The following is a 13,988-nucleotide window of genomic DNA, read 5'->3' as shown; positions in this document are numbered from 1 at the left end:
CTCATACGGATCCGAACCAAAATCACCAAAATCATTATCATCCATATCAATTTCTTCAGACACAAAACTGTACCTACTATGGCCATCATCTTCTTCAACATTTCTGCTAGCATTAGTAGTTGCTTCCCAAGGTTCTCCGTGAAATGTCCAATTCTTATAGCTTTGGTCAATTCCATTAAAGTATAAGTGATCCCTTATAATTCCAACCCCAAACAACTTCAAATTAACACATTTAACACATGGACAACGGATATGTGTTGTAGTTAGAAGATTTTCTACAGCAAAGTTCAAAAATGCTTCCACCCCAAACTCATATGCCTTCGATCTTCTATCCGAGTGCATCCATGACTTATCCATCTCCGACACTATAACCTATTATCTATAATAAAGTGAAAATACAGGCAATGACCATCACTATAGCAGATTATACAATGATCTAATCGCAAGTAATACACAACAGAGACGACGGGTTTTAAACAAAAACAGACGTATTTGGCATATATAGACGACGGATTTTCAACAGACGTCGTCTATTATAAGTAATACAAACGACGGTTTATGAAAAAACCGTCGTGTATAAGTAATACAACGACGGTAGTTTAAAAAAACCGTCGTGTAATCGTCGTCGTAAGCCTTAAAATTCGTCGTGTCTCAGTTTATTTTCAAGAACACAAAACCCATTAAGAACACAACATATATATGAAACCAAGCAAGAAACCAACATATACATGAAACCAAGCATGAAAACAATAAATCCATTCCCAATTCAACATAACATAGGGTGATTAAAAGATACGACAAAATTAAATCCATTCCCAATTCAACATAACAGATAATGTAATCCATGAACCCATTAAACAGAAAATCCATGAACCCATACCTATAAGCATTGGTGCACTTTGCACCTTCTCCAGAGCGGAAAATGACAAGATCAAATAAAGGTGTCCTTTTGCTGGAAATCATTTGGAAGTTGGTGATGTGTCTTTTTGTGTTGATTTCCAGCAAAAGTACACCTTTATTTGATCTTGTCATGAACCCATTAAACAGAAAATCCATGAACCCATACCTATAAGCACATTATTAACAGATCGCAAAGCATACACATAAAACCCTTTAACAAAACAACCTAATATCATTCAATGAATTTACAAGGGGAAGATAGGGTTTATACTTACAGGTTGGACGAGCTCACAGATTCGACGAGCCTGGAGAGTGCAACTTTTAATTAGAGCAGAAGTGAGAGAGCGAAATGTTATGTCGCGTGAAATCTGAAATTTTAGGTTTCAGGGATCAAAGTATAAGACTAAGAGCCAAATCTAAAAAAATTTAGGTCGCGCGAAAATTTTTAGAGCGCGCGCGTTATAAAACGTCGAAAGAAAAACCAAGGCGAAAGTTCTACAAGTACCGACGTAAATTTAATATTCCACGACGGAAACTTCATTTTTCGGATTAAGAACGTAAGGCCGTTCATTTTTCGGATTAATTTTAAATTTATTTTGAATTTTTTATATAACGACGACTGAAAAACCACGTCGGTGTTAAGAAATTAAAGACGTTGTAAATTATATAAACCGACTTACATATTAAAATAACGTCGTTTAAAGCGTAAACCATGTCGTATGTTTTACTGTACGACGTAAAATATGTATTCCACGACCCAACCACCGTCGTTAAAAATTAATACACTAAACCCATAAAATTAAATTATACAATTTAAAAAATTAAGTTTATAAAAGGTTTTATGGTTTTAAAGCCTAACATATAACATAGACTACCCAAAAATTATACTTTAAAAATAAACCCCAATAAATAACAACACTAATCTCTAAACCCTAGACTCTAAACCCTAAACCATTAAACTAGAAGTGATTTTATGACTCATCAAAACAATTTTGTTTTGGATGGTCATTTTAAATTTTTGTTATTCAAAATGAATTTTTTCAAGGTTTATGTGGAAGAAAATATATCAATGACTTCATAGGAGTTGACTTTTCAATTTTCTGATTTATTTTATATTTATTTTGAATATTTTGATATAAAAATAATAAAATATTCTTACCATACAACAAACCACGTCGGTGTTAAATAAATTGTAGACGTTGTAAATTGTAATAGACTACTAAGTCGTTAAAATGACGTCGTTAAAATGAGAAACCACGTCGGTGTTAAGAAATTAAAAACGTTGTAAATTATATAAACCGACTTACATATTAAAATGACGTCGTTTAAAGCGTAAACCATGTCGTATGTTTTACTGTACGACGTAAAATATGTATTCCACGACCCAACCACCGTCGTTAAAAATTAATACACTAAACCCATAAAATTAAATTATACAATTTAAAAAATTAAGTTTATAAAAGGTTTTATGGTTTTAAAGCCTAACATATAACATAGACTACCCAAAAATTATACTTTAAAAATAAACCCCAATAAATAACAACCCTAATCTCTAAACCCTAGACTCTAAACCCTAAACCATAAAACTAGAAGTGATTTTATGACTCATCAAAACAATTTTGTTTTGGATGGTCATTTTAAATTTTTGTTATTCAAAATGAATTTTTTCAAGGTTTATGTGGAAGAAAATATATCAATGACTTCATAGGAGTTGACTTTTCAATTTTCTGATTTATTTTATATTTATTTTGAATATTTTGATATAAAAATAATAAAATATTCTTACCATACAACAAACCACGTCGGTGTTAAATAAATTGTAGACGTTGTAAATTGTAATAGACTACTAAGTCGTTAAAATGACGTCGTTAAAATGAGAAACCATGGCGGCTATTTAACTATACGACGTAAAATATATATTTTACGACTTAACCGCAGTCGTTACATAAACGTCGTCGATTATACCCTGAACCCTTAAGAAATTGAAGATATTGTAAACCATTAACGACTCAATTGTTCAAAGAACGTCGTCTAACTATTTTTTTACGTCGTATTTGTTTAAAACACGCAACAACAAAATACGACGGTTATTGACTTTATTAGGTCGTTGGAAAAGTATTACACGTCGGTTAAGCAATTTGTATGTTTGTTTTTTTTTTAATTTAAGAAAACCTCAACAAATTTTTACATTACATATTATAGAGAAAATTGGTACATTATACATAAATATCAAGTGTTCAATAATTGCCCTGTTTAATAATTTGGAAAACAAACTCTGCCCATTCATTCCGGACTTCATCAATGGCTTCTTGGGGGTATGAAGCTTCCTGGTTTCCCTTGGCATACTGCATAAACAATGACTATTAGGGTTTATAAATAAAAAGAAATTCAATCACAGACGACGATATTTTTCATAACCGACGTAGTATATCCATTCAACGACGTTAATTTTACACGACCGTCGTTGATAATACAAAAAACGACGTGAAATGTATGAAGGTAATTTCTTCTTACCTTATTCTCAAACCCCAAGGAAGGATCCATGATGATGTCCCTCATGAAGCGCATTACATAATACCCGCATTCGACATTGCTGGGTTGCTTTGGTGTGCCTGAGAGAGTTTTCCAAATTACATTTTTACGTCCTGCTCGGGCTATGTGGGTATTATATATTTTTAAAGCACTGTTCACGATGTTTTTGGCCTCTTCATCGACCACACGATTTCCTGGCAGAGGATCCAGAAAATAGACGGTTTCTCTCTTTGCTCTTACAATCAGCAAAATCCAATGACGGCTGCACAAAATTAATATAAAAACGACGGTTATTTACAAAAACGACGTATTATAGTATTTCACACGACGAAGTAAAGTAGCTAACGACGACATTATATATTTATCACGACGATAAATAAATACCGACGTGGTTAGTAGTTTCAAACGACTAAATAAAATAAAACACCGACGTGGTTAGTTTATAAGCTGTCATTTATTGAAAATCATAAAAACAAAATCCTAAGGAGACTAACCCTGGATTGTAAGGCATCATGAAAATCTGTTCACCGTCTGTCTTCTGAAGTCGAGCTGCTACGAGTCGTGATCTTTCAGTTATTGTGCCAGAGTTGGCACTAACTGTAGCAGGGTCGATAAAGCCAACCATACTGCACATATTGGCTTTTTTCAAAACATCGTGTAAGTACCTAAACAAATAAAATAATATAAACAAGTCAGCACACAAAACACGACGGTTATGTATAAAAAAACGACGTATTATAATATTTCACACGACGTACTGAAATAGATGAGGACGTTATAATATATTTATCACGACGGTTGTTAGTTAAGACGACGTGGTTAGTTAGTTAAGACGACGCAATATATAAACCAACGAGTTATTATTTTAGAAGTACAAACCTCATATATACAGCCAATACAGTAGCTCCAATTTCTTCCATGCCTGCAAATTGTGTAATATCTTCAGGCAGGAGGAAGGTATCGCGCTCACCACCAAACACCTCCTTATCAATTGTAAATTGGACTGTCTTATCCTCAGGCAGGAGTGTCGTTTCCACAAAACGACAAAGGGTTTTTAAAGAAGATGGCGCCTCCATTTTTGAATAAGCACCAACTTCAATAACCTGTTTAAAGAAATAAAAAAAATGACGTGGTAATTCAATAAAGACGACGGTTTAAGTAATAAAACGTCGTCTTAAAAGTATTTAAACGACGGTGAAAAAACTGTCGTGGTAATTCAATAAAGACGACGGTTTTATGAATAAAGCGTCGTCTGAAACCATTTAAACGACGGTGCAAAAACCGTCGTTTAAATATTTTATTACGTCTTAAAAAAATTCCGCCGTCTAAGTTTTAAACAAACGACGGATTAAATAAAAATATCGACGTCTGAAATTTTGAAAAACAAATAAAAAAGGCAAAGTTATGTGAACATACCTTGTCGTCATGCTTTTCTTCATCTTCTTTCTCCTTTTCTTCTTCCTTCTCTTCATCTCTTTTTTCTTCTTCCTTCTCTTCATCTGGCTGATGTTTCCCCATTTTGGCAGTATCATCCTCCAAATGTAGGGATCTCACATCACCTCCAGAGCAGCTAGCTTTGTCAGACATTGGATTTTTGGGGCTTTGGCTAATTCTTGGTTTAAGCATGCTTGGATCAAAATTGGGAATTAATTGGGAAAGCTGACTCAGGAAATGCTCCCTCTCAGCCTCTACCAATTGTTTTGTCCTAGCCTCCATCCTTAAGGCCTCTTCCCTTGCCTTAGCCTCCATCTTTTTAGTCTCTTCTTGAAGGAGAACTCTTAAACTGTCCTTCAAACGGTCGTCAAAGCTCACCCTCTGTGGTTTGGGCAAATTGAAATATTGCCTTGGGGAAACACCAGCACCAACTCCCCTCAGTCTGCCTGGATGCTCGGGGCCCAAAGCCATGGTCAGCACATCATTGCTGCCATCTACTCTGACTTTGCCTTCCGAGACTTGTTTCTGCAATTCATCCTAAAAAAAGATAAACAAAAAAACACACGACGGTTATTTATGTACAAACGACGTATTATATAATTTCACACGACGCAATAACGTATAAACCGACGTTATTATAACTTATCACGACGGTAGTTATACCGACGTGGTTATTTATTTAAAACGACGAAATGAATAAACAACCGACGTCTTATGCTATAATTAAAGATACAGAGTAGTGATTCCTATTTAGACCGTTAACGACGTTTTTAAAAAATTTTCGACGTGGTAATATCATTCACACGACGCGAAAATGAACCACCGACGTCTTATGCTGTAATTACAGAAAACATAGTAGTGATTCCTATTTAGACCTTTAACGACGTTTTTAAAAACTTTTCGACGTGGTAATATCATTCACACGACGAAAAATATAACATACGACGTAATAAGAATAATTCACAGTTTAATAAAAATTTAAAACAGAGTGATAGTAGGCTTACAATTAATTTTGCTTTCTCTGCCACCTTTGGATCAGGGATGTTACCATGTTTGTCCTGTCTAGCTCTCTTCCATAAGGTAGATCGATCAATTTCTACCCCAGGCATGGTTTCCTCCAATTGATCCTCCAATCCAGCATATCCTTTTCGAGACAATCGATGATTGTACTCGAGTTTCTCCCTAATCTGTGTATGTTGAGAATGCACAGACTCAAAATCTTTGGATAGCCTTGAAGCTACAAAGGCATCCCATTGTGCTTTCTCTATGAATTTATATGTTTCAGGGGGTTGGCTTAATTTCTCCCTGTCATTGGTGTATGGAAGGATATAATGCCTCGTTAGTGTAGACTTGAAATCCTTCCATTTCTTGGAAGCAAAAGCTAAAACAGAGGTCTTGCCCCCTTGGCCTACGACAAAAGCCATGTCAACTGCTTCCCAAATCTGCTCCTTTATATCCTTGGGGATTTGGGACCATTTCTTGTCCACAAGTGGGATCCTGGAGCGTGCCAACACACCAATATACGACTGCATCTCAATATGTGCTTGGCCAACACCTTTCCCCCTTTTATTGTACTCAACAATTGGCCTCAGTTTCTGAAGCTTTCTCTTCACAACACGAGGCATTGTGCTCATACCTCGACCAGTCTTTGAATCATCTGAGATTGTTGTCTGGCTGGTTTGTTCTGTCTCAGCAGATGATGAAGCAAACTTCATCTTCTTCGAAGACTTCATCTCCTTCGAAGACTTATCTTGAGGAGCTACCATTCCAAGCTTCTTGGAGCCAGAATCCTTAGTTTGTTGTTGAGAAACCATTTTAACAGACAAAACTGCAAGTGAAAATATTTCAGGAAAACATTAAGAACACAAACGACGGTATTAAAAAAATACGACGTATGATATGATTTTAGACGACGCAATGAAATAATCTCAGACGTAATAAATGTTTAAAACCATTATTTATATAACGTCGTGGTATATATGTTCACACGACGTCAATAGTAATACACCGTCGTGGTAAACTATTATTTATATTTTATCGTCTATATTAGATACCAACCCTAGTTTCTTTTTCTTTATATTTTATCAAATAAGGGAAAAACAAAAACCATTGTTCAGCGAAATCAAACCTGCAATTAAACAAGCATATAAAAAAAGACTATTATTTTAAAAACAACTTTGTCAATTTTCAGACGACGCTAGAACAACTGACGAACCGTCGTGGTCTACCGTCGTCTTATTTAGTTGATGTAGTTGTCTTCAAAGTTGGAAACTTTCTCTCTTTGTCTGTATATTTTATCAAACTTGGAAAGAAGTAAAATGATTTTGGCCAGAAAAAAGGTAAAAAGATTTTTCAAACAAAAAACGTATGAGCATGCAAAACAGTAACCAAAATAGTGAAAATGAAAGCTTACCTTTTGCGTGCAATGAAAGCAAGAGGAAGATGATCGATGTTTAAGTTCAGAGACGACGAAGAAGACGAGAGGAAGACGATGAGAAACTCTGACAATGCTCTGACAAGGAAAAAAGACGAAAAGGTTTCTCTGGGAGATTGAAATTTTTAATCGGGTTTGGAAACAGTGCATGTGTAAGTCGAAAAGTTGCTTACATATAAAACCATTTCAAAAAAATAATACGGCGGTTACATTTAACTACGTCGTTTTTAACTAAAACGACGCAATATTTTTCATTCGACGTGGAATCATTTCATTTAACGTCGTTAGGTTTAATATAACCGACGTGGATTTTAATTTTTAAATTATGAATAGAATTTTTTTTCCCGTGACCTTTCAGTTTATTTTTCAATTACAGTGCGTTATAAATAGAGTTTTTTTTCCGGAGGAAATTTAAAACGAAGGAAATTAATATTCTGCAATATGTAAAGTTTCTTTTTTGGATGACAGATTTAAATAAAATAAGAATATAAAAACAACAAATGTGTAAGTCAAGTAGACGAAAAGTTGCTTACATATAAAACCATTTCAAAAAAATAATATGGCGGTTACATATAACTACGACGTATAAATTACAAAATACGACGGTACATTTAACTTCGGACGTGGTAAATAAATACGACAGTAGTTTGTAGGTACCGTCGTAGTAAACTCAAAAATTAAAGTACATAAGTAATAACTCGCGTCATGGTATATTATTTAACACGTCGTTTTTATTAATTTACCGACGTGGATTTCTGTAATATACGTCGATCATACCGACGTTGATTTTACAATTTAAACGGCGGTTTTTTTGTAAGGACCGCCGTTGGTTTTAAAAATTTATTCTATAAATTTGTCGCTTTCATTCATTTTCGGTTTACATTTAAGGTTCCAAGTTCTTCCTCTCTCAGTCTCTCATGTCTCAAAGACAATAATTTGGATGTTTTCTCAAAGAGAAATTGAGCTTACTCGCATCAAATATATGTCCACAAGAAGAAGCTTGTCAACTAGCCTTCTCACTTCCTTGATCAAGCCTGATAGGACACTTAGTGCTTCTGAATACTCCTTGCTTTCCATCAAAAGAGATGCAAGCCTGGCCTCCACTCGCTGTCGAAGGAAAGTTCGCTTCTCAGGGAAATCTGAAGATCAGATGTGCCTGATCCTCTGCTTGATTTTCTTGCCTAAGAAGATCGTCGGATTTATTGTGATAGCCTCTTCCTTTATCCGTAGAGCTTCAGAAGAAGAAGATGGGTTTCAAGAATGCGATAAAGAATAGAAATGGCTTCAGATGGCCTCTAAAGCATGAGCAATTGAATCAGTAGTTTCTGGGAGATATGATGAAGACATTGTCAATGCTTTGAACTACACAAGTCCTGCAGAAAGATATGTTAAAGAAACTGAAACAACGGCGGTTTTCTGTTCTACCGTCGTCTTTTCTCGTCGTCTATATTAAGTTAAGATGGCGGTAGATTTATAATTACCGACGTAGATTATTTTGTTAAACGTCGTTAAGTGTACTACAACCGACGTGGATTTTAATTTTAAATTATAAATAGAGTTTTTTTTCCCGTATTCTTTCAGTTTTAGTTTTCAATTCCAAAGCGTGATAAATAGATTTTTCTTTCCCGAGGAAATTTAAAATGAGGAAAATTAATGTTCTAGAATTTGTAAACTAACACGACGCAATATTTGCAAATCTGTGTCATCTGTTAAGATTATGATGTGGAACAGAGTTCCATCTGGTAAGATTTCGTAACCCTTGGGATCTCAGACAAAACTGATTATGTCGGCGGTGTTCTATATAAACCGTCGTGGTTATTTCAATTCTTGTCATTAAGTAGATCTACCGACGTAGGATAAGAAAATCAAAGAAAAAAATTGTTAACAAAAATTCTTATTAAGACGACCGTTAAAATTAAAGGTACGACGTATAAAATGAATAAATACGACGATAAATTTTATTGTACGATTTAAAGATAACGTAGTAGAACTATACGAGAATGACGTCGATATATTTATATTTTCCGTCGTTGTAAATTAATTTAATACGGCGATATTTTGTATTTTAAAGCCGTGGATTTGTTTGTAATTATACGGCGTCTTATACGAAAACCTCGTCGTGTTATTTTATGAGTAAAAACGGCAGTTTTTATTGAAATCGTCGTCTTTACTTTCTACGTCGGTCGATTCATAACTTCTGCCGTTCTTTGTTGGCATTGATTTTACACTGAGGAAATCTGTTTCAAATAGACGTCGGTTGTTTAATTATGTACGTCGTTGTTTTTGAACAGCCATTTGAAACTCCATTTTTTAGTTGTCTAAGGTTGTATTACACGACGGTGTTTTTAGAACCGTCGTCTTTTTATAAACCACGACGGTTTTCACTTAGACCGTCGTTGTTTTCTGGTCGTCTTTTTCACTTTTTGTAGTAGTGAAAGCTAATCATCGACATACATCTGCCAATTGTCGAATTGACAGATGCAAACTCGAATTTTATTAAATGCAAATTAAAACACACACAAAAACATCAACCGCAATTTTATGAACATCAACTTGGGTATTGTTTGATTTTCAAAGGAGCAAATAAGAAGCCAATCTAGATCACTCTTGGGGTCAAAATAAGACGAACAAGTTCCCACCCCCAAACTCATGGGTAAAATCTGAAGGAAGTTGAGGTTCCACTCCAAAACCAATTGGCAATGGGGGGAGTTGCACAACTCCTTATAAACCCAGACTAGGTCCCTTAACATTTCAATGTGGGACAAACACTCTCAACAAAATCTTCAATCCTAGGACTTGTTTCTGCAAAATATATAAAAAGACAAAAACAATATTGTAATTAACAAACAATGTATATGGCTTTACATCCATTAACAGAGATGTGAACGAGAACAATTTCTTGAACACAAGTGCAATATTCCAAATCATTAAGTTTAGGAAAGTCAATGAAAGGATAAAAGATACTTACGTATATTTCTTACATCTCTCGACGACAAGTAGCATCCTTGGATGATCCACACCTCCTTCGTTTATGGACTCTCTAAACTTCTCTGAAACATTATAAAATCTGTATCCTTGTAGTTTAGCAAGGTGCTCAATACCCTGTGGCAATGTTTCTAATGTCAAGCAACCATCAATGCTTAAGAGCTCGAGATTTGGCATCGCCCCTTTTTCTATAGTTATCTTATTTAATAATGCGAGATTCCAAAACCACAATTGCCGAAGCTTCACAAAGCCTCTGTTGAAACATAACTCTTTCCTAACAGAGGCATTATCAAGCGAAAGAGAACGTAGAGAGGGCAATGCTTCAATATGAGGTAGTAAATCTTCTTCAAGTGCAGACTGAGTCAGATTCATAATTGTGAGAGAGTGGAGTGAACAAAACCAATGTGGTACCTTTCCCAGTTTGCCGATCAAGTCAAGTCTATCAAGGTAGGGAGGCGGTGAAGACAATGCGTCGACTCGAAGAAATTCCTCTCCATCGGCTCCAAATAAAAGCAAGCGGGAAAGGACCTTCATCTCTTGAATTGAGGCACATAGGTCCTCCTCGTCTCTTTCTTTCACATTTGTAATGCCAAGGAACGTAAGCTGGGTCATACTTCCAATAAGTCTAATAATGTTTCCTTCTGATTCAATATACGCCAAAGATTGCAATTTCTTCATCTTACCAATACTTGATGGTATTCTTACCCCAATTATCTTTCTGGAAATGAATCTGCCCGCAACTAAATGGCGTAAGTTTAGCAACTTGGAAATCCCTCTTGGAAGTGCCTCTATATTTGTGTCCATGACGTTCAAGGCCTGAAGGTTGCGGAGCTGTCCAATGGATTCTGGAAGCTCCTTAATTAGAGTTCCATCCAAATTTAAATATTTTAAATTGAATAAGCACGTTACTCTGTCTGGCAAATTATCTATTGGGACATCCTCCAAATCTAGAGCCTTCAACAATTTAAGGTCAAAAGGTAATTCATTTGAGAAAGAGAATGAGGATACGCCAGTGGCAAAGACGAGAAACGAACGGAGCCGTGATATACCTGTGCATGATCCAATTTCTCCATTAGTTGTTTGAATTGACAAACGGAGTGCTCCAGTTTCTTCTACTGTTTCACTCCCATCATGTACAGTGCAAAACTTTTCTTTTTTTGCTTTTGACAAAGCAATCTCCCGCATAACATCATGCATCTTACATGCTGGCCTGGATGCTACAAACCTTTCCTGTAGCATGTTACGAAAAATGAGTTCCATAAGATAGCTCTTTGCAACTTCTTCTGGTGTGACGCCTTCGACATGTTCAACAAATCCTTCAGCAATCCACAATTTGATGAGCTTAATATTTATGATCACATGATCTTCAGGGAAAAGGGAACAATATAGAAAGCATTGCTTCAGTCGGTATGGCAAATCATTAAAACTAAACAACAAGATGCGCATCTTCATAGGTTCTAACAAAGAATTGTTTGTTAGATGCCAATTTAAGCTGTTGTAGACTGTGCTCCACTCTGCAAGTGACTTCTTAGAAGACATGAGACCACTCAAGGCTACGATCGCGAGTGGTAAGCCTTCACACTTTTCCACAAGTTCCCGAGCTAAAGGCAGAAGTTCAGGTGAACAAGATTTGTTCTGATAACTTGAGAATGCTTTCATGCTGAAGAGCTCCCAAGCATCACTCCTTTCCAGCGGTTGAATCTTGTGAACATGGCTTTCAACTCCAAAAGAAGAGGATGCTATGTCTTCTCTTCGAGTTGTAAGCATGACTCGACTTTCAAGTTGTTTATCTGGAAATGAAAACCTTATTTTCTCCCAAAGGTGGACATCCCACACGTCATCCAATACAACTAGGTACCTTTTAGTTCCCAAGCAGTTCATCAAAATCTCCAGCAATTCGTTATAACTCATGGCATTCATGTCTGCAGGGACCTCTTCCTTCTTTGCTTTGTGGAATTCTTTGATCAATCTTCTAAGTAAGTCTTCAATCACATAAGATTGGGAAACAGTAATCCACGCATAGCATTCGAAATGTCTCTGTACAATTTCATCTTTGAAAGTCCTTGCAACTAGAGTTGTCTTCCCCGATCCTCCCATCCCGACCACAGACACAACAGTTTGGCGTTGCTCTTCGTTCATCAGCCATCCCATTAACAAGTTCTTATCACCTTCAATCCCGACGAGTTCATCCTCCTTATGATAAATAGAAGACTCCCCTTGATTCTGCACCCATCTGCGAATATCCTCAGAAGAAGTACTTTTTCCTTCTACAGCTGCACCACCACCATATCTCTGATTTCTCTCTGTAATAGCTCTAATTGCAGTCGCGATTTTCTGTAACTTGTTGGCTATTTTACGCTTATACCAAAGGTGCTTTGGAAAGTGAATGGTTTTGTGGATCCACCTGGCAAATCGACCGCCATTTCGCTGCTCGTACACGTGATACATGAACTCATCAATGGTGTTTTCAACATCATTGGCCAAGTCTCGAACGCTTGCGACCCACGCTTTCTGTACTTGTGTGTGTGCCTGCTCTCCGCCGTCAGCATCATCTAAGAAGGATTTCATGAATACCAGCTCCTGCTTAATCTCATCAACTTGATCACGAACACCCGCTATGGAGGCTGCTTCACTCTCTAGAATGGCTACAAATTTTCCAATGAAGAGGTCTGTTGCAGCAGACGCCATAATGGCCTTATTTTGGTATAACCTTAATCAAAAAGTAAATTTAGGTTTTACCCATAAAATTTTTTTCACTTTTAGAAAAAGCCAAAGCTTTTTCAAAAAAGACAGAATAACCTCTCAACTTTCAAACCAAAGACATGCAAATGTAAAGGATTTCTTAGGAAATTAAAAAATAAATAAGGGTAATTTTGTCCATTTTTGCTTCTTTTAAAAATTTTCTCTCTCCTTTGGGTTTTTCCAAAGTCTCCCTAATCAAAAGAACATATCTGAAATTGATTCTGGGGAGCAATCAATGGTATATGCATTTCAAATGAAAAAGCATTCTGCCATGGTTGGGCTCAGATGCACTAGAGAGAGAGAGAGAGAGAGAGATTATCAACTAATAATTAGAAATCGATGTTACGCATGAGCATGGTTGGGACAATCGTTGATTAAACAATTGTTGGGCATTCTCCCATGCATGTGAGGATGTGTACTCCATGTGCTGTGATCGGTAAGTCAACTTTCCAACATATAATATTGGTTAAACAGGTAATGCCACAAGTTCCCGAGCTGTTCACTCATTATTAATTGGTTTTCAATTAGATGTTCAAAATCTGTATGATACTTTTCTTCTAAAATATTATTACGCATGTCACAATAATCACAATAATAAAATAACACTACTTCCATTTCATAAAAGTCTTTCTGACAAGGATTGCCCGCGGATTTTTCGGATCAAATTCCAGATGCTCCACTGGCCTACTCTTTTTTTGTTTGTTTGGAATCCACCTGCCTAGTCTCTTTTTTTTGTTGGAATCCGCTTGCCTACTCTTGAATATTATAAGATCAATTTCCTCGAAGGCCACAACCTGAACCAGTTACCAAATAACAAAATCTACCGAAAAGAGAGTTTGAACAACAATAAGATTCCATGAGAGTGGAGCTCTAAGCATGACCAATGGGAGTGCTCTCTCAATAAGGAGGTATTTATATAAGTACAAAAATGTGTGAATTTTAAATAAAATAATAAATAAAT

General features: G+C 36.0%; 1 protein-coding gene across 1 annotated transcript; it reads right to left on the bottom strand.

The window, feature by feature from the left end:
* On the bottom strand, positions 9,748 to 12,988 carry LOC18774035 (disease resistance protein RPM1). Its single transcript, XM_007208506.2, has 3 exons — positions 10,269 to 12,988; positions 10,082 to 10,102; positions 9,748 to 9,960 (listed from the first exon to the last, which is right to left on the bottom strand). Exons 1-2 carry the CDS (start codon positions 12,971 to 12,973, stop codon positions 10,090 to 10,092), a joined length of 2,718 nt encoding a protein of 905 aa, XP_007208568.2. The 5' UTR covers positions 12,974 to 12,988; the 3' UTR covers positions 9,748 to 9,960; positions 10,082 to 10,089.

The sequence above is a fragment of the Prunus persica genome, chromosome G6 (genome assembly GCF_000346465.2).
Source record: "Prunus persica cultivar Lovell chromosome G6, Prunus_persica_NCBIv2, whole genome shotgun sequence".
NCBI lineage: Eukaryota > Viridiplantae > Streptophyta > Magnoliopsida > Rosales > Rosaceae > Prunus > Prunus persica.
Note: the sequence above shows the minus strand (reverse complement) of the source record. Positions and strands in the feature narration are given on the sequence as shown.

Bases quoted from the DNA above. Each gene is read 5' to 3' on its own strand.
- LOC18774035 (XM_007208506.2), bottom strand. From the start codon at position 12,973: ATGGCGTCTGCTGCAACAGACCTCTTCATTGGAAAATTTGTAGCCATT.